A 20,503-nucleotide genomic window follows, 5' to 3' on the forward strand; every position below is an offset into this window, starting at 1 on the left:
GGCAACAGTCCAGCTTTGATAGTTTACTTTGAGTTTTATAAAAATCCAATATCTAAGAGTGTTTGCTCAGGATAGTAAAATCAAATTCTGATTGCAAAATCTTTTGTGTGATAAAGGAAAAACGCATACAATGGTTGGCACTTCACAGGAGCCAGGATTAATACCAAGATGTGCAGCTGAGTTGTTTAAAATGATAGATGCACAGCATGAAGTAACACCTGAATGGAAATTCAAGGTCTTATTTTCCTACCTTGAGATTTATCAAGAAAAGGTGACTTTTACATGCCAAATCTAGAGTAAACTTGTTTTAAATTAATTTCAGGAGCTTATATTAATTGAATGGCTCAGTGGTGGTACATAGCCCCATCAAGTGACAATTTATTTATTTATTCTACTGTACATTGGCCCTTAACAGGAATGTATCCCAGCAGTCATTATATCACTTTTTATTGTTTTGATATGTAACAGAAAAGCTTAACTGTTGCCTTGCCTTGACTTGAGTCATCCCTCAATGACAAATAGAAGGTGAAACATTTACGAAGTTCTTGGACCACGAAGTACGGCCTTTTCATGACAGTGATAAGTTCTGGTCCTGCAAGACCGGTGTCTTTCTCGAGTAGTGACTTAAAACTAATTTTTTTATTGACTTGTAGGTCTTCTTAACTCATATGAGCAAAACAATAAAATGAAATTATCACTGAGGGTCACAGAATGGAACAGTCAGATTAGCTGTTAAAGCACAGTTTATTAATTGTTTCCAGAAAAAAATTGCTCTTAGTTGCTCAAAATGGGGCCTCAACAATATTGACAAAAGTAACTAGTACCCAAAACAAAAAAGGTTGTACTCACAACAGTTGTACATACATCCTTTTGATTGAGACAAGGTCTGATGGTAATAATATTAGCCTTTCTTTTAATCATCCATGTACTAGATCCATAAATCAATGTCCATTTGTATAGATTCATACAATTTCTACTTAGTATTGTTACTTGTTATAGATTAAAGACTTGTTGGAGCCCAAGAGAGTTGATTTACCAATAAGACAAGATCGGCAGCAAAATATTATTATCCCAAACTTAACAGAGGTGAGAAAGTTCATAATATTTCAGTCTAATAATTTATAATGATCACTTTCATCAGTAATTTTCTAAATTACTTTCCAGATACCAGTAGCAAGCCTGAGTGAATACATGACATTGTTTAAAAAGGCCAGTCAGCAAAGGTAAATTTCTTTTTGAAAGGACAGATCAATGACTAGCATTAACGAGCCATTCAGGAGGTAGCACTTTGATGTTTTACCTTCCTCCAAGGTTTTTTCATGGCTGCATTATTTTTGAGTGACAAAGCATTGTGAACATTCAAGAGAATATTCAAGCAAGAGGCAGTCCTGTTAAATGTACAATATGTTTTTACTCAGTCTATGTGATTGATTGTCTGGTTGTCTGACATCATGACCAAATGACTGACTGTTTGTTCTATTTACTTTGAAGTCAGACTGACTTTTCCAACCAGCTGGCTCACTAGCTGGTTCCTGTTTTTGCAGTTTTTACTAAGACTTAGCGCTGTGAAGTGTACTGTATTTTGGAATTTTCATGTCTTTACAGAAATACTTTGTGATACTGTCCCTAAGAAATGTAGGGTTTTACTTTATTTACCATATCAGCTCAGTTGATAAAACCCATTTCTGTGTTCCACTTCCCCACTGATGCAGCACCACAGTTTCTGTAGAAACTAAACCCTTTTTACTTGGAAATGTAGGGTTGTCATTAGTTTGTTGCTTTATCATGATTGGCTAATATTGTTCCAGAAAAACTGCTGCTACAAAGTTAAATCCACATTCAAGTAGAAGCCATTCCATTGTGCTGATCAAGGTACTGTTTTTTGTGTCCACAAGGTAGTTTGTTCTTTCTTCTTTTTCAGAACTCAACACTTCTCTCTATCTTCTTATTGTTTTCAGGTGCAAAAGAGTCAGCAAGTAGCACCATTTGCAAAGTTAAGTGGAAAACTTTACCTTATTGATTTAGCAGGATCAGAAGACAACAGAAGAACCGGAAATAAAGGAATTAGGTATGGCAATGTACACTGAAAACCTGGCTTAAGAGTTGGCTTAGGTAATTTGCACATGGTATTGTCCAACCCCCCTTTTCATTTTTGCTCATCTAACCCCCAAAACCAAATTTACCAGTAGCCAAAAAATCGAGGGATCTGGTCGCCAAACCGATATTGAATTAAATGGTTATCATGTGTATTTATGGATCGTTTTAAATAGAGCTTCATTCTTGTGGTAATTCTATCGCAGTGTCAAACATACAGGGAATTCTGGGATTTTCGGTTTGCAATATTAAAATATAAAAGTGACTCGTTTTCACATTAATTTTAATTCGTCTGTTCATGTGACCTTCGTTCTCTCTTTTTTTTTCAGATTAAAAGAAAGTGGTGCCATCAACAGTTCCTTGTTTGCTCTTAGTCAAGTTGTGGACGCTTTAAACCAAGGACTGGTAGGAGACGTTTTTCCCAATTTATTGCCGTAAATGAACAGCTAATTGTCAGTGAAATCTAAATGATTTTCTTCCATAAACATTTTACTTTTAGCCAAGTGTACCTTACAGGAACAGCAAACTGACACGCCTACTTCAGGTACGTGCCATGCAGGCAAATTTGCAGCAAGCCTCTTTTACGGTCGAAAGTGTTCTTGTCGTTGCAACTGCATCTATATGTTCCAGCAAACCGGCAAAGTCTCCTTGGCTCATGGCTGTTTCTGCTAAGATGGCCTCATACACCTTTTTAAGACAGCACCGGCAGGGCGCGGCCACTTTTTGCTGGAGACGATAGGACAGATCTCCAACACCGGGGTTAACTCCGTGCCCTACCCTTTGCTTACGTAGAGAGTATGGCTTCCTATTGAGTTTGCACCGGTGGCTCAGTACCGCGCACCGGTGGCTCAGTTGGTTGAGCACCGGGCTGTCACTCGAGAGGTCGTGAGGTCAACTCCGGCCGGACCAACACTCAGGGTCTTTAAATAACTGAGGAGAAAGTGCTGCTGCCTTTGTAATTACATCTGCAAATGGTTAGACTCTCTAGTCTTCTCGGATAAGGACGGTGAACCGTAGTCCCCGTCTCACAACCCTTTGATGTTCATAATCCTGTGGGACGTAAAAGAACCTACACACTTTTCGCAAAGAGTAGGGCATTTAGTTCCCAGTGTTGTGGTCTGTCTTCTGTGCTATATCATGGTTGGGAGGGTAAAAGGACGCACTTAATTTGGAGCCTTGCTCTGTTGTGCGACCCCCACCACAGCCTGTTTCTCTGTTGTGGTGAAAGCGATGAAATTTTAAAAGGTTGCGAGGTTGCCTTTTAAAAGTCCAGTTCCGGTCGAACTTGCCACATCCCACCAGGGCCACCTTGGTAGTCCGATTTGATCTCAAGTATCTATTTGTTTTTAAAGTGATTCCGGGGGCCCGTTTCTCGAAAGTCCCGAAAACTTTTCGGGCCCGAGAAGCCATTTGTGAAACTGCCAACCGCTTGTTTTGGAAATCGGATCGTTTAACATGTTTTCAAGGCAATAAAAAGAAAAAACTGTGAAGTTTGACGACTTAGATCCTCTCTATTCTTGAGATACAAAGGGAATTGTGACACCCGAAAATGGCCCGTAAAGTTTCGGGACTTTCGAGAAACGGGCCCCAGGAGTCGTTACCAGTTAATCCATCTGAACGCTCAGATGGATTACATGGGAAGAAAGGTAGCACTTTAAATAATTTGAGGTCGGTTTGTCAGGTCCTCCACCTTGCCATAAAACTGGGCCACTTTACGTAGTTTTTATGACGAGAACGGCAATAAGATTTACCGTAATATAAAAGGTACGCACAGGGGCGTGCATAGCCATTGTTTTTTTGCTCATTAATTGTTAGGGTGCGTTTTCGTTCTTGTCGACGGCAGTGTTGCTAAAGATTACCAATATTACCGGTAAACGGCAAGTTGCAAGAAACGTCGCTGAGTGTAAAATGAGGTGAAATGAGCAGGAGGGCTTTATTGGTGTTTACAGTGTTGAGCGATGGCCCTTATCTCCCTTCTACTGTCCACAGTTGTCAGTTATGTTATCTTGATGTTCAATGCACTGTTACATTTTGCAGGATTCCTTGGGTGGCTCTGCTCATGCGTGCATAATCGCGAACATAGCCCCGGAACGCAGGTTTTATGCAGACACAATCAATACTCTGAACTTCGCTTCCAAGTCCAAAACCATCGTAAATCAGCCTTTTACGAGGCGCACTATCGGTAAGTAACTACTGTTAAAAATAGCTGTAACAGATTCCAATTTTTCCTTCTTATTTTGGCCCCATGCTGAAACGCATCGTTTTCAAAAGCCTAATTTCTGGCGGCGTGGAAACTGCAAACGATACCGGGAAATAGTGTCACGTGGGTTTTACATTGCGCAACCCTACTGCGCATAATTTCTTGCGTCACTGGCCATTTCATTGCGCGCTCGCGCACATTGTTAAAATGGCAGATTTTTATTTGACACCAAGCTCAATCCTTTAAAGAATGGCTATTTTTTCCTGAACGAGTACCGTGACCCCCATTTTTTATTTCATATTTTTGCTGAGAACGGTGTCTTCATGGAGTTGTAAATGCCACCGCGCACCGGTGGCTCAGTTGGTTGAGCATTGGGCTGCCATGCGGAAGGTCATTTGAATATGTCAATAGAAAATGCGCTATATAAATTCATTACCATTACCATTGTAAAAAATCAGCAAAAATCTATGGCCAGTTTTTTGGCAATTTCATGAAATTGTACGGAAGGAGCCATTACGAGTCGAACAGCCCACACTCAGGTTAAATCTATTTTGGAGCGTTAAGTACCCACAAAGACATTCAAATACATTTTTTAGGCATGCACGTGAATTGACCATGGAATGACACCAGGCTTTGTCATATCATGGATTACATTTATAAAATCAAGCTAAATTTGTCCAACGTCGCGGGTGCGCAACAATTGTCGAAGTGCATAATAGCCCGGCGTATCCGTTAGCGTTGTCTCATGGAAACGAACTCGGTGACCCCCCATTTTTATTGCATTTTTATCATCTCCTAAACGTGTTACAACACTGCAAAGTTTCATCGGAAATCTATGACAAGTTTTATTTATAGGGAATCACCTTCACTAAACCCAGACCCACACATCTACCCCCACTAAAAATTCCTCTGCTCTCGCGGCCAGATGACAAACTTTTAGAGTTGACTGCATGAGAGCAATAAATAAAAAGGAAGCAAGAGAACAATGGTCGTTACTCAGAAAGAAGCTATCCGAAGTTTATTCATATTTTTTTGTCCATTGACATAATGTTCCAATTTTCAGACAAATCTTTGGCCTTTTCTTCTAAAAGGCTAGCGGAGGAGTCATTGCCCCATAGAGAGGTAAATACTGAAGATGTGAGTGTATTGTCATCCCCTTGCACGGCGCCTGTGAAACTTTAAGAAGCAGTTTGCGTAGTTTGCTTAGACGTGGCACCAAGCGGACTGCCTTTCGCACAAATCTTGAGACAACCAAGAGGTTTGCTTTCAGCTGCATTATGTCTAGTCAGTTCATAAAAATTCTTTGACTTGGGCCATTTAAGTTTCAATAAGAATAAGACTCGAACAGCGGCTACAAAATTTGCTTGAACTGCATAACTTTGTATAAACTTAACGTTCGTATGTTACAACATACACCATCAGAAGTGATTATTATTCTGGGCTAGGACTTCATTTAGCTGAGTAATAATGGAGTTGTGCTGAATTCTCAAATTGTGGTTCTCTTCCCGAAGACGCCTTATTTCGGCCTCATAAACCTCTGTAAGAGAGGGCTGTATCTGTACCGGTGCGCAACTCTGTGCTCGATTGTGTTGAAAATGAGTTACAAAATTCCCACCGCCGAGGGACTTAACCATAAATTTAAACAACATTACTTAGCGAGTATCATTCCTCATCACTCGGATGTTTTTCTAGTTGTCATCATTTGCGAATTGTATTCATTCATGGATATAACTTAAACAAAGCGATTGCTTTTAATAGCATGCCGATCGCTCTTTTGTTGTCTTCGTAAAATGAAACAGAAACAAATATCCACCAACACATAGATCGCCCCTAAGTCTGAGAAAAATACTCGAAAAGCGGGTTTTTACAACCAAGGGTAGTATTTTAACAGCTATTAGCTTTCGTCATCTTGAGAACGTATCAAAGCAAATAAAGAGGCGCGCGCAAACTGAAATCGCTTGAAACTTAACAATGGGTCATTTTTATAAAGGAGGTGAAAAAATAACCATCTATTGTTTGATTCGTTCCCCATTAAGCGGCGGCGTGTATCACTTTCAAATTATGCGAATTGATCGATATCAATGAAAGAATATTGCTGTTTTTTTTTTGCGATAAGTGCTTATGCCATTAAATGTGTTAAATACCAAACTCGGCAGGGGTTTAAATACTTTGTTAACATTTGCGTTGTCCTAAGATGGACAGGAATATATGGCTGTTTTTAGCTCCTACTCGTGGGCTCCTGTCTCTTTTATACATAATTTGAATAGCAATTATCAAGATTACATTAAGTTCAATTTTTATCCACTGTAAAATTGTTATACTTTCCAACTAGTAACACGCATGTGAGTATCCTTTTTTAAACTCGCGAAAAATATATTTAACCGCGAGAGCACTTACCAGACGAAGGAACTGTTGGGGCCGGTGCGAATTATCGGGTTTTCAGCGTGTTTCTTATTGTATACATTACCTTGTCCCGCAGCCCAAACGTCTTAAGGTGGATGAAGACTGCAAGTCAACGACAGACGTTTCTCAGGTGAGTACTCTAAATAACTGCAGGTCATATAATTCAGATGAATGAAGGGGTAGTTTCTAAAGAAACTGTGGTGCTGCGTCGGTGGGGAAGTAGTGTACAAAAATTTGGTTTTATCAACGGAGTTGATAATGTAAATTGGCCACCGTACAGAGATTCTAAAAGCTGATGTTTCGAGCGTTAGGAACTGTACGGTGGCCAATTTACATTATCAACTCCGTTGATAAAACCAAATTTTCATATAATTCAAGTTTGGTATCACCGTGATCAGCTCACGATATTGCGTGCACAGAATTTCCTTCATTTCTCCTTATCAGCTACTGTAATAGCGCTTGAATTAGCGCTCAGAGTTGAAGAAGGGTCGGCGAAATATCCCAGATGACCCGCTTCAATGTAAGCAAAGTTTCTCTTCCTTTACCACGTTGTGCCAAATCACTCTGCTCTGATTCGCCGTTTCCTGTTGAACATATGCCTGCGTTGCCGAGCACCAACGGGGAGTTTGTGGTCTGTGGCGCATGACTTGTACCTGTTTTTGATGCACATGATTAATTCTAAAGTGGGGGCGCTACTTCAGAAGGGGTACTGTTGTCTTTTCTTTTTTTTTTTTTTTTTTTAATTTCCGCCCTAAAGGTGGATTTCTATTGTCGCTGAAATGTTTTCGTGCGTAAAAAAATCGCTCGTTGGAAATTTCCACTGCCGCCGGTAACCTGGATTTTTGTTGAACCTACGTAAATACCTGCCATCCTGCATTTGGCGCCAAAAGGCAAGGACGTCGTGAGGTAATTTGATTTAACGGCCTCCAAAGTATTGGTAGCCGTTACGCCCTCCCGGCTTGTTGAAGGCAAGCGTTTTCTTCTCCTCTTTTACCTACGTCCATATGACAGAGGTGTCACGAGAGAAAATCCAAAAATGTCATTGATTACATCGTTACGTAAACGCAATCTGTCGCGAAAAAGTTGAACCTAGTTCAACTTTCACTAAAACCCTTGCGATCGCTACTTACTTGCACGTGCGTATCACGTTCGTAAATGCCTAGTAAAAAAAGAAACGCTGCCAAGGAAATAGGGCAAAGTAAAGTAAACATTTTTTCGTACGTTTTATTTTTCACGTACGTTAACGTGCTTGGATCAAAACGCGACAGTGAAAATTCACCTTAAGTCAAGGCATCAACAAGAAGCTGGCGATCGAGCGCAACGTTCACTGGGAACTCACAAAAGTAAAAGTTAGGGTTAGGATTTAATCGCAGTAAGTACGAAGTGACTTGTTCATTTACCGCTGAAATTTTTCTTTTTTTTTTACATGTATAGCCTCTTGGAGAGCCAGTCAGTTTTCATCGACAGTTAACCTTACCGGCAGGAATTTTAAGGCAAGTCTAAGTCTACCTGAGTGATGGAAAGGTGTAATGGACCCGTGGGAAGGATATGATTCAAGTTGCTGGGCAATGGGAGAAAAGCAACTGAAAAATCAAAGTCCTAGGCAGCATTTGAACCTACTACCTCCGTAGCACTGGTCGGATGCTCTACACATTGACCTACTAGAACTCCTAGGGAGGCCAGGTCGTTTATCTAGGTCCTGAATGGACAGTGTGTCCTGCTGGTCCACGGGCGCTACAAGCAATTTGTATCATATCCTTACCACGTGACCTTCCATTATTGATGTATTTGTAAAATTGAGGCGCTTGACTTTGTAGAGCCCGCAGACTAGTGGGACACATGTCCATTCAGTACCAAGCAACTTGTATCATATTTCACTGTTTAACTGTGCGAGCACAAAATAATGTATAACTCAATTCCAAGAGCGCCCATTCCCTCCCTCCTCCCCCCCCCCCCCCACCTCCCGGGCAAAGCCCCAGGCATTTGACTTTTACAAAAAAAAAAAGTCAAATGCCTCCTATGTTGGGAGTTTACACCGTCAAATGCCTCCTATGTTGGGAGTTTACACCGTCAAATGCCCCACCGGTTAGGGCCTCACAAAGCGTCAAATACCCCGCCCTCAGTGCAAGAAGCAATTTTAATTGAAGTAAAAAGACTTAGAGAACTACCTGGTACTGGTACACAAGGTTGTCAAGTGTTATTTGCATATATCAATTACTAATTTCCATGAACTTTTTAGCCCACTCAGAATTGAACAGAGAAAGTTCGAAGACCGTCTGGCAGCGTTGGAAAAACTTTCCCGAGAGCGCTCATCTACTTTGCAAACCGAAGCGAACACCATTGACAAGTTTCCCAAAGGTTTGTCTGGACACAACAAGGAACGTAAGGGTTCAAGATAAGAGCATAGACTTTTTAGTCTCTGTGTCGCTATTGGCCGTTGGGTTCTGTATTGTGTATAGGTTTTTCAGAGCTACCGGTAATTCACAACAATTCTTGCCGCGGGAGATTCTACAGTGATTAGTCTAAAATCAGTATACTCGTCTTTGAGAAATCCAAAAATGTGATTGTACAGCGAGTTTCTATCATCTTGTTTTTCAATGTTTAATCATAGTTAATCGAGGGACATTAACTATGGTCATCTCATGCCTGATGGATTTGAAACGAATCGGCCAACTAATTCTCTCCATGTTATCTCTTCAGAGCTTTCCAGCACACGACAAACGATGCTTTCTTCACAAGCCTCCGAAGCCTTCCGTAAGCCTTTTAAGGACGTCAACAGCGTGTCCGCGTGTGACATCATCTATATTGAGGATTCTCCACAAACCCCAGACTGCTTTGTTACCGCCTCTCAAAGTAAAGAACGTGTAAGCACAACGTCTCCGTGTTTGTAAAGTAGTAAAGGTGATGACCTCAAAATTCGGCAAGCATGTAACTCTCTATGCCACCTTCCAGCCAGGGCTTCTGCGTGGTGCCTGTTCTAAGCTCTTCGGGTTGGAAAACGGTTAGGGCACGAAACGGAGATCATCCTTTAACAGTTCTTTGTTTTCTTTTCCTCAGAGCGCCTTCTTTACGGTGGATGAAAATTATAAAGTCAAAATCAACTCCCACTTGCAGGAAACACACAGTAGGGTGGCTTTTCTTTTTATTAGAGTGAGCAGTGCCTTATAGATTTTGGCAGACTCGAGGGTGGGTTTATCTGTGCTTGCTGGTTGATTCTTATTGGCAAATATGGTCATCGGTTTGCCATATTCAAGTGCGTCTTACCTAGGGCCCGTTTCTCGTAAGTCCTGAAAACTTTTCGGTCCCGAAAAGCCATTTACCAAAATGCCTGTTGCTTGTTTTGATAAGTTCTTTAAACGTCCTTTTACGACAAAGAAAAGCAAAATTATTGTGAAGTTCGATGACTTAAACTGTCTCCGTTCTTTAAGATACAGTGGGAATTGTGACATCCGGAAAAGGCCCGAAAAGTTTCGGGACGTCGGGACGAGAAACTGAACTCTGGAACCAGGCTTTGAAAAATAAGCGCTCGCATTAAAAGAGCGCGACTCTCTAGGAAAATGCGCGAGTTGCCTTTATCACGCCCCCAATGTTTACCTCAAAGGCTATTGAAGGGAACGAGTCAACTATTGTTTAATGTTTCTAGAACATTGAAGCAGCTAACGAACGCCGATAATAGTTGTTCTCCTTGAAAATAGTACAGTTCTCGTAAACGAAGATGTTAACGTATGAAATTTCAAACACGATTTCAGGAAACGACATTGTTACAGAAGGAAACACGCTACAAAATAGCATTTAGCGGTGTAATGTCTGTACTCCAGGCTGTTCCACAATGCGAACGGATTACACTCCAGAAAACACACTCACGTTTTCAGTCCGCCATCTTAACTTTATTCACTACCCACAATACACTAAAGGCACAGGTTACACAGGCAACCCACAGAACAATCACCACAAGAGGACGTTTATTTTATCGGCTTTGTTGTTTTATCCTCAGTACTGAGTCAGTAATTAAGCGGTTACTTTTGGTGTACCACAAGGGTCTGTGCTTGGCCCCACCCTTTTTTCCCTTTATTGTAATGACCTGCCCAAAATCACTAATGGAATAGATGGCGACCCACAGTTTTACTTGTATGCAGACGACGACATCACCGTTTATGTGTCGGCTCCGACTTATGACCTGGTGTCTTTCAAGTTAAATGAAATCCTAGCGAGGTTATATACATGGTGTTGTGAGAACTGTCTCACTCCCCATCCTACCAAGACGGAATATATGTTGCTCAGCAGACGAAGGCAACTGACTGGGCCAAAAGAAGCTATTAAGATGGGTGATTATGTTATCGAGGAGGTTGTTTCTACAAGATGCTTAGGTGTCCAGATAGTCAATGCTCTTAAATGGGATTATCATGTATCGGAACTTGCAAAGTCGTTTACAAAGAAGTTAAACTTACTTAAATCACTGTGCTTCCTGCCAAGACAGGCGAGGACTGATTTATATTTTGGGCTTATTTTGCTCTCTGTTACGTATTGTATGTTAGTTTGGGGCTCTTGTGGTCAGGTACTTTTCTCAAACCTGGGGCCCCTTTCTCGAAAGTCCCGAAAAGCCATTTGTGAAACTGCCAACCGCTTGTTTTGGAAAGCCGATCTTTTAAAATGTTTTCAAGGTAACTAAAAGAAGCATGTCTGTGAAGTTTGACGACTTAAATCCTCTCCGTTCTTGAGATACAAAGGGAATTGTGACATTCAAAAATGGCCCGTAAAGTTTCGGGACTTTCGAGAAACAGGCCCCTGGAATCTATACATGTGAGAGCGACAAAAATAATATTTAACTTAGGTTGGTGTACGCCAGGCAAGGAGGTTCGTACCGCAGCAAAATGGAATACTTTAGAGATGATGTATGAGAAACGATTATTAATTTTAGCACATCAGGCTCATTATCATCTTTCAACATGTCCTATGAATTGTCGTTTTGAAAAATATGTAAGTATTTTTGATCTCAGAAGGAAAATTGCTTTTAAGTTACTCAGGGCTAAGACTGATCTGGCCTGGAAATCATGCTCATATAAGTCCATTATTCGCTGGAATGCCCTGGAAAACCAAATGAGATTGACACTTTTAAACAGTCACTCAAGGGTATTTTTAAGACACATACGTTTAAGTGATGTATTGTGTAGAATTTCTTGTTGTTGTAAATACGTAGAATTTTTATATCAGTATTATTGTGATTAGTTAGGAAGTCGTTGGTTTTACGGCTATCTATACACCCTTTTAAGTCTAATATATGCCGTTTTCCGCTAATGACGTCGAACTCTTGCTTTCAAATTTTATTTAGAAATGTTCAAAGGCCTAAAACTTTTCCGATTTCTTTTCTTGTTTGAAGCCTCTTTACATTTCTGAATAAATTTTAAAAGCATGAGTTTGACGGCATTAGCGGAAAACGGCATATATTAGACTTATTAAAAGGGTGTATACGACCACACCAGCTTTGCTGAATTTTTAAATCGTGTTTAAATTAATGCTGTTGTTATTATTATTATTATTATTATTATTATTATTATTATTATTATTATTATTATTATTATGTACGTCGTCAAATGAAGTGAAGCTATGATCCACGCAGTTATAGGAACGCAATTTTAGCAATTTGCATATTAGAGAAGCCAGAAAAATTCCATACTTCAACGGTATGGAATTTTTTGGTTTGAATCCGTGACCTCGCGATACATAAAAAAAAAATACATAATTAATTGACCGCTCCCCATAGGGGCTTTTCAGGGCCAGTGAAACACAACGAAACGACAGAACAGAACAACAACAACTGTTAAGAATCCCAACTGGCTGGAGGCAAACCAGTTGGCTATTTACAAGTGCAGCTGGGAAGTTGAACCAGGGACTATCAGGATCAAATTCAACGAGTGGTCAGAGCGGGTCTTGAACCCGGGATCTGCGGATCTCAAGGCAAGCGCTCTAACCACTGGGCCACACTGCCTCCACACGGAGGCGATGCCGGTGCGACGCTCTAACCATGGTCATTTGTGGGTTTAAATATTCCTGTGATAAATGAATCACTGAACGAAATGATACATGAAGTGAATCATATATTGAAGTACGGATATGAAATCAAGTGAAGCTATGATCCTCGCAGTTATGAACCAAAAATTGCGTTCATATCATTTCTTCCTGGAACGAGTTGACTGTTTTGGACGTGTGGTCTCTTTCGTGTGCATTTTGGCGCTTTTCAAGGTTCTTCTTGGAACCTTTGCTCAAACAAACGCAGAGTGCATTTAGAGTGCTTTGTGGAATGTTTGAGGCACGGTGTTGCTAGATTGCGTTTGATAACTGACGGATGAATGCTGTTCAAAGTCAACTCTTGTACATTTAGTGATCGGTTCTGCGTCATGGTTCGTTCATTTCATGAACAGTGGCAGATGCGATAGGAAAAAAGTATTTTCGACACTCAAATTAAAAATCTCTCCATGACCTCAAAAGTCACTCTATGCATTGTATTCACGTTTAAATTTTCTTTTTTAAAGACAACGAAATACTGTCAGTTCTCAACAATGGATCCATGAAAGAGCTAAAGAAACTTCAAGGGGTTGGCGAAAAACGAGCGCGGCTGATAACGGATTGGAGAAATGTTCACGGACCCTTTCAGCAGGTGAATTAATAACGAAACTGTTGCTAACAAGAATCCTACTTGGCGCTTTTTAATCTTTGTTTACGTTTTCATGTTTGTAGGTACATGATTTAAAATATATCCACGGATTCACGGACAAAATGATCGCCACTTTCCTCAAGGTATTGTTTATAGACGATACACCCAACTTTGCACTTGTGTTTAATTTCTCGTTTTAATATGTTGACTTAATTTTTGCTTGTATTGCAGAATAACCTTTTGAGCCGAATTACATTCAGTTGAAAACTCAGAGGAGAAACTCGCGAACTTTGCCTTACACAAGAGCATCAGATATACCCATTAGAGTCAAAGACAGAGTACATCAGTTTCACACGATGAACTCTTTGGGAAAACGGAGTGTGATTGATCCAGTTGTTGAAAGCAAGATTAGTGGGAATCTCGGATTAAGTCTGCCTAAATCCAACAACAATTCACCGATGCTCTACCTCTAACTATTCGCCACATTCAAAGTTCCAATTCTGATTTTAAAAGGAACACCTTTTATCACTTAAGTTTTTATCAATAAAACGAGTCCACAGTTCAAAATTTTATTTCTTAGAGTTACTATATGTACAATATTCTCAGCTTTGTTCAACATTTTCCCTTCAGTTGCTTATACAGAGCTTAGCTCATGAGCGATGTGGCATTTGTTACTGCAGTCTCTGCTCTTCGAATATCAGTGGTTATATGGGTCAGATCTTGAATGAAAACTTGAATCTGTAGAAAGAAATAGCATGAAGGTAGATGTTAGGAATTGCAAGTAAATGAAGGCAACTATAGGTGATGCTGAAGGCAAATGAGGAATGACTGTAAATGGAGTAGACTAAGGAGAATATGAATATGGGTGGGTAGATGGTGTATGAATAAAGAAGAGGATAATGGGGGTGCATGTGTACAAATGTAATTTAGTTGCATTTTTGTAATAAATTTAGGTGATTCCTTAAAATTCTGATTCAAGTGTGATTATTTTTGTCTAAAAGGTGCAAGTTTGTCTGTATGACTTGTAGCTTTACCACTGGGGCAAAAGATAAACCATAAAAATGTTCAGCCCATATGCGAACGAACTTGTGGTTATCACAAGTTTACCTTTTCCAATTGTTTTTCTGTGAGTTCAATGACTGTTCCCTGTTTTAGATGTTTGTTCACTAGCATAAACAGGTTGTGAGTTGCCCTGGAATGAAACAAAACAAAATAAAAAACCAAACTGATACCTCTATTGGTATACCCTGCAAACTGATTTATCAGTGAAAGGAGCAATCTGCACATACATTTTAATTCTTCCTAAAAGCAATGTTTTCTTGGCAGCTGTATTCTGAATATGAGTCCACTGCGATTCCCACTTCACTGCTACGCTCTGAGCTCTCTCCAGTTGTGTCTGTAGTTGTGCAAGCTAGTAAGGAAAAAAAAATTGTATCCTTGATTCAGTCCTTTGGAAATTAGGAACCTCTTCTATTTTATGGGGCTGTAGTCTTCTCCTTGTAAGTATCAACAAAGAAGGCATTTTGTCTTTGAATCTGGGAGGTTAAATCAGGCCATTAGGCCTGAACCTACATGTTTCAATCAATACAGCCCTGTGAATAATGCATTCCCTTGCAGGAAATAATTTGTTAATTCAAGACTACACTTAATTAAATGTCATTTTACATAATTTTTAGAATTGATTCATTTTTAAAACTTTCATCTAAAGAGTTTGGTGCATATTGCAAGTATACCGGTAAGTTGTCTTCAGATTATTTGGCCTGATAACTTTTTTTTTTCGCTATTGGGAAAACAGTGCAGAGCATAGATTCACTGTCAAGTGGACGTAAACATTACAATAATAACAATTAATATTATACCAGCATGAGCATATTGTAATTTAACCTGGTTGTTGTAGTTAAGGATTTCATTGTTTTTCTCCTGAAAAGGAATGGAAATCTGTTATTAGATTCAAATTGTGTAGTGATTTAAGTAGGATCACGTTACTTTTTATCAATCAAAATAAGCCAAAATGTGCATTGACTATTTACGGAAACAAACCTCTGTAAATTTGACCAGTTGTCCTTTTTCTTTCTCATACTTTTCTTGGTTTCTTGTTTCTCTCTCTAAAAGATCCTGATAGAAATTGTATACAGTGTATATGAGGATCTATGCTGTTGTCTGTTGTCCAATGCTGTATTACACCACAAAAAACTTTAAAAAAGTCATACGAGCACATTTTTTATGAGATCCACAGGAAACATAAGAACCATTGTCAAACATATTTGTTTCATTGACATCTTGTTTAGTTAACTGCTGATTGCCAAGGCAAGTTGTATTTTGTCATTAATATGTTTATGACAAAAGGAGAAACAAAACCCACAAACAAAAACAAAATAACATCCTTTCAAGCACTTCACCACTATACACACCAGCTTAAATTAATGGTTTCAACATCTTCAAAAATGTATTTGAAACTTTTAGAAAAAATGTCACAAGTGTGAAAATCTTTTCAGTCTAACAAGCATCACAGTACATACTCTTGTCTGTCCAACTTGAACACTATTCCATACAGATGCTCAAATCAGTTTGGGTTCCAGTTAATGTTCTCAGCCCCTCTCAATCAAATTTCTTTACGTATCAGAATGTTGCTGCAACCATTTAATGGCCTCCTCACATTTTTGTTTTTGCTTTCTTCATCCATACTTAACATGCAATCAATAATATTGGAATTATTTCACAAGCCACCAGAAGTAGTTTCAATAAGTACCAACAGGCTATTTCAGTCCGAGAAGTTGGCAACTTTTTTCCTTAAATTGAAGAAATTAACCTATTCACTCCTCAGTTGCCCAGTAAGATCGTCTGGCGTTAGACAGAGTAAAATCTGTTAAGTATCACACCCAGGAGTCAATGGGTCAAGACAGAATGATTCTTGCACTATTAAGAGTAAAATTCAGTTTTACAATAACAACAGTCCTTTACTTGACTCAAACCAGCTGCCACCTTCAAATTTTATTGAAAGCTCTCCACCAGTGAAGCCTAAAAAATTATATGGAAGTCAAACTTATGACAGAAGGGGGATGGGGTGGGTTAGAAGTACCTGATGAGTTGCTGTAAGTGTATCATATCTTGCAATTACTTCTCGGATTTCCTGAAACTAAGATAAAGAAAATTCTGTTTGCCGTGTCTGCATTTTAACCTGCTACAATTTTTAGGACGTTATGCCCTCTGTGCATATACCTCTTCAGCATTTTCCAAAACCTTGTCAAGGTACTGCTGATAGATGACATTCTTTTCCAGTTTATACTGAATGTGATCACGGTCTTTCATCAACACTGATGTTTCTTCTTTTAACCTGTGAAGAAGTCAAATTTTTATGATAAAAACAGCTGAAATGTTGTTTAATAATATTGTTGTTGCAACTTTTCACATTAGAGTTCTGATTGCTCTTTTTCCTTATTACACATAACAATCCGTCTAATATTTCTAGTGCTCATTATTGGTTTTGTGTATTTGCACAGGAAATCCTGGAAAGGCATTGAAGATGACAGCTTTAATAGTGTTCACTCAACTTGGAAACCCTGATTCTCACTGCTTCAAAGGAAATTGTTTTGTTTTTTGATGACTTCTGGCAGTTAGTAGAGATAAGGCGATGCTGCTCTGACTTGTAACACTATCTGAAGTTTTTACAAGAAGGTAACTACCCTGTAACCTGATGGCAGTGAGCATGTTATTTTTGGATCACGTTTTTAATGGCCAATCAAGTCAAAGACCAGGGTACTTTTTATATGATTCTCTGTCACAACATAATTAAATCATGTGAATCTGAAGATGACTTCTGCTCAGGTTGTTGAAATTGAAACACCAGTAAATGTCACTGACAACAGTACTTCTCGAGACTACTCTCAACAAGACTATCTTACTTCATTGAGTTTTGACATGATCCCAGTGCTTACAAGATGCAAGTAAAACTCATTTAAAAGAGGGGTGGTCCTGTAATCTTTTCACATTATTTTACTGCACCAATGCCTCTCTAACTAATGCTGACAAACATCCCTGTCACTATTTCTAATGATTTGCAACATATTTCTCTGGCCCCCTTTTTGATATTTGCAAGCTGTGGCCTATTTCGAAAAAAAAAAAAAAAATGATGTCATGCCAAACTGAATGAAAGGCAATAATTATTTAGTTATGTACGAGATCTTACCAGCAGGCCCTGCTGTGCTTATTTGCAACTTACTACTAACCATTGATTTGAAAGAATTGCAGTGCCATATATACAGCTGTGTCTTGGTTGGGCCAAATTCATTTAGGTTAAGTTGCATTAGGAAGCTGTTTGAAATAGTCCTCACCAGAAACCCATAAGGGTTGAAACGTGTAACGCTCGTTCACAGCTTCCGAATATCCAGTGCGAACTGATTGGTTGAATGTTTCAGTGCTAAGTACCATATTTGGAAACCCCTCGCTCTTGTTGTTCCAAATATGGTACTTAACAAATTGAATATTCAGAAGCTTGTTTCCTAGCAAACAAGGGGCCGTTACACGTTTCAACCCTTATGGGTTTCTCTCCTCACCTAATGCTAACGGTAATATTGTAACTTGCTTGTCCCTGTTTAGAAAGTCCCATGTTGCCAAATTTATGGTTGAGTCACTTGTAGGCTTTATGAAGCTTTATTAAAAGATAATGACTAAACTGCATTCATTATGAGGTACCTAAGGTAAATTTGAAATTACTTTAATTATTTAATGTAAAGTAACTGACCTTGCAATTTCTCTGTCTTTTGCTCTCCTCATTTCCCTTTCTTCAGCTGCCTTTTTCAGTGCTCTGGCTCTCTTGGAGTCATTTTCCTTAATAAATATAAATACATCTTTTAAGGTCGATTTCTTAAGTTTGATTGTTCTCTTACAATTAAGTCTCAGTATAAAGATAGCCCCACTCACCTAAACACTATCATGCTAGTACACTATTATGGTCCCAAATAAGACAATTGCACAGAAAGTGATGTTGATCTCTTTTTTACTGTTTCTTTTCAATACCACTATTTACCTTGTATTGCTATTTATATTACCATAAATATGACAATTTAAAGAACAAATTATTTTTAAAATTTCACGCAACTTAATGCATTGTCATCTGTCTTATGGTTCAGTGAAAAATCTGCTGGTTGAACAATCTGCTATTGACATACAAGATCTATCGATTCGACATGCAATGAACTATATCTAAGCAAGTTGTAGCTTTGTACACACTTCTCACAGAAACAAACACAAAACAACTACAACAAAGCTTAGATTTGATTAGCATCACCTACTGTATTGTGATGAAAACTGGCCATCAAAACAAAGGGTTTTATTTGTCTAGAGATATTTTCCCAAATAATAAAACAAAAAGTAAACCTGGGAGACCAAATATACCTTCAGAAATTTATCGAACTTTAACAATGATTCCTTTAGTTGATATTCCTTTCTTTCAAGCTCTTCTCTCCTTTGCTGAAGGCTCTCCATTTTCATTTGAAACTCCTAAAAAAGGTTCAGAAACAATATACACGACTAATATTATCACTGAGAATACAGTTTCCATTTTGCACTCTGTTCACAATTACTGAACTGTCCATGATTTCATGAACACTATTGAGCTATAGGCTTGACATGTGGTAAGCGAAGTGATGAGAAAATACACGAGTCAATGACAACCCCAAGACCCCAGTCCCAGGAAAGGGTGAGAGAATGAACATGGAATTGAATTCCATGGGGGTGGTCAGGATTAGACAAAATTTTGACATTGAATGCTGTTCCCTCCTGGGGCATTGTGTCCAGAGGACCTAAATTCAGTAAAACAATTGCCTGTGAAAACAAGGACTGCCCAGTATGTAAGAAAAACACAGGTAGAGTTTGATTGAATGTAATTCAATAACAAAGAATGAAAAATATTTGCTGTGATGCATGACTAATATTGTTAGTGGTTTTACTTTATGGTCTCAGTGCATGGGGATCATAACATTAACAGGTGGAAAGTGGCTCTGTTCCATTTGCTGAGACAACACAGTAGGCAACAGAGGCTAGGTTCTAATAGTTTGGAAAAACTGCAGAATACCCATCCACATATTTGCAAATTAATAGTGTGTATTGCTACATGCCTCTTTCTTCAAAGGCCACTACAAGGGCACAGTACTGGCAAGGTATTTTGCAGTTACTCCACGAATAGTTTCACCTGGCCTCTTAGCTCATAATGACTTGACACCTTCTTGTTCTCACAGCTGAGGAAGTTGATCCAATTTCTGCCCAAGGTGGTAGGGAAATTGATGCTTTTTTCCTTGACCCTCCCCCCCCCCCCCCCTCTCGTCCCCTTCCTTCCCGGGACCTGTGGGTGTAGGGGTTTTCATTGACTTTACTATCATTGTTTATAAAATAATTACGATAGTACCCGCACTCTTATTGGTCAATAGCGATGAGAGTATGGAAACATGGCTGTGACATCACACGAATTTTGATTGGTTATGTGTTGTCAGACGCACGTTTTGATTGACTGGTAGGAAATATGAGCGTGTATCAAAAATTCTTTTTCAATCAAGAAGTAAAAAAAGCAGCATTTTCCTTCATTTGTCGAACTATCTTTGAGAAATATTTTATAAAAGCAATAGAGGAATTTTTTCCGTGTTTCCGCAGCCTCATCTAAACACTCGGGGGAATTGGGAGAACTCTCGACGGTTATGCAAACCCTCGACTTTGAGGCTATGGAAACACGGAAAACGTCCTCTATTGCTTAAATAATTTCGTTTGAAACATGCCTCTTTCTGAGCAGCTAAGGCTTGCTCCACTTCCGACATCTCTCGTCTTTTTTCAAGAAGGCGTGTAGCTGGCGTGAGATGGTCGTCCTCCCGTTCGGGCATTTTGCTGAAGAAAAAAAAGAAAATAATAGGAAGGACGAAGTGGAAGGAAGATGTATGCAGGGGCTCTGGCCCTAGACGATTCCCAAGACATCGGGGTTTCAAAGAATGTCAAAACCATTCGTAACTTACACAAGGAGCTTATCCTCAAATGTAGTTCTGAAATATTCTTCCAAGTTGACAGCCATTTTACAAAAAGTTTTATACGGTTCAAGTACTAGCAGTTGTTTCAAGCCAAGATGGCGCCGTTACTATGGGAATGAACAGAAAGTAAGTATCATGGGTAAT

General features: G+C 39.2%; 2 protein-coding genes across 3 annotated transcripts in view; one reads left to right on the forward strand and one right to left on the reverse strand.

Annotated features, from left to right (window-relative positions):
• LOC138045053 (kinesin-like protein KIF22) overlaps window positions 1-14,319 on the forward strand; it is a 15,968-nt gene extending 1,649 nt beyond the window's left edge. For both annotated transcript variants that reach the window (XM_068891407.1, XM_068891408.1), the window contains exons 3-19: window positions 117-271; window positions 1,000-1,086; window positions 1,165-1,223; window positions 1,809-1,872; window positions 1,959-2,068; window positions 2,424-2,499; window positions 2,594-2,638; window positions 4,132-4,276; window positions 5,358-5,416; window positions 6,774-6,827; window positions 8,132-8,190; window positions 8,937-9,055; window positions 9,398-9,561; window positions 9,755-9,821; window positions 13,228-13,352; window positions 13,433-13,492; window positions 13,581-14,319. In XM_068891407.1, the coding sequence (XP_068747508.1) occupies window positions 117-271; window positions 1,000-1,086; window positions 1,165-1,223; window positions 1,809-1,872; window positions 1,959-2,068; window positions 2,424-2,499; window positions 2,594-2,638; window positions 4,132-4,276; window positions 5,358-5,416; window positions 6,774-6,827; window positions 8,132-8,190; window positions 8,937-9,055; window positions 9,398-9,561; window positions 9,755-9,821; window positions 13,228-13,352; window positions 13,433-13,492; window positions 13,581-13,613 (1,481 nt within the window). In that variant the 3' untranslated portion in view covers window positions 13,614-14,319. The remainder of the gene's footprint in view (window positions 1-116; window positions 272-999; window positions 1,087-1,164; window positions 1,224-1,808; window positions 1,873-1,958; window positions 2,069-2,423; window positions 2,500-2,593; window positions 2,639-4,131; window positions 4,277-5,357; window positions 5,417-6,773; window positions 6,828-8,131; window positions 8,191-8,936; window positions 9,056-9,397; window positions 9,562-9,754; window positions 9,822-13,227; window positions 13,353-13,432; window positions 13,493-13,580) is intronic.
• On the reverse strand, window positions 13,905-20,470 carry LOC138045054 (coiled-coil domain-containing protein 42 homolog). Its single transcript, XM_068891409.1, has 11 exons — window positions 20,348-20,470; window positions 20,117-20,222; window positions 18,744-18,848; window positions 18,091-18,176; window positions 16,569-16,683; window positions 16,429-16,485; window positions 15,390-15,464; window positions 15,234-15,269; window positions 14,639-14,760; window positions 14,457-14,541; window positions 13,905-14,087 (listed from the first exon to the last, which is right to left on the reverse strand). Exons 1-11 carry the CDS (start codon window positions 20,401-20,403, stop codon window positions 13,995-13,997), a joined length of 936 nt encoding a protein of 311 aa, XP_068747510.1. The 5' UTR covers window positions 20,404-20,470; the 3' UTR covers window positions 13,905-13,994.
• Window positions 20,471-20,503: the final 33 nt, after the last annotated feature.

The sequence above is a fragment of the Montipora capricornis genome, chromosome 4 (assembly GCF_036669925.1).
Source record: "Montipora capricornis isolate CH-2021 chromosome 4, ASM3666992v2, whole genome shotgun sequence".
Taxonomy (NCBI): Eukaryota; Metazoa; Cnidaria; class Anthozoa; order Scleractinia; family Acroporidae; genus Montipora; species Montipora capricornis.

Coding starts and splice junctions, on each gene's coding strand:
- LOC138045054 (XM_068891409.1), bottom strand. CDS start 20,403: ATGGCTGTCAACTTGGAAGAATATTTCAGAACTACATTTGAGGATAAG. Junction 15,270..15,389: donor AACTGGTCAAATTTACAGAG/GTTTGTTTCCGT, acceptor ATTCCTTTTCAG/GAGAAAAACAATGAAATCCT. Junction 14,542..14,638: donor CTTTTAGGAAGAATTAAAAT/GTATGTGCAGAT, acceptor GTTTCATTCCAG/GGCAACTCACAACCTGTTTA.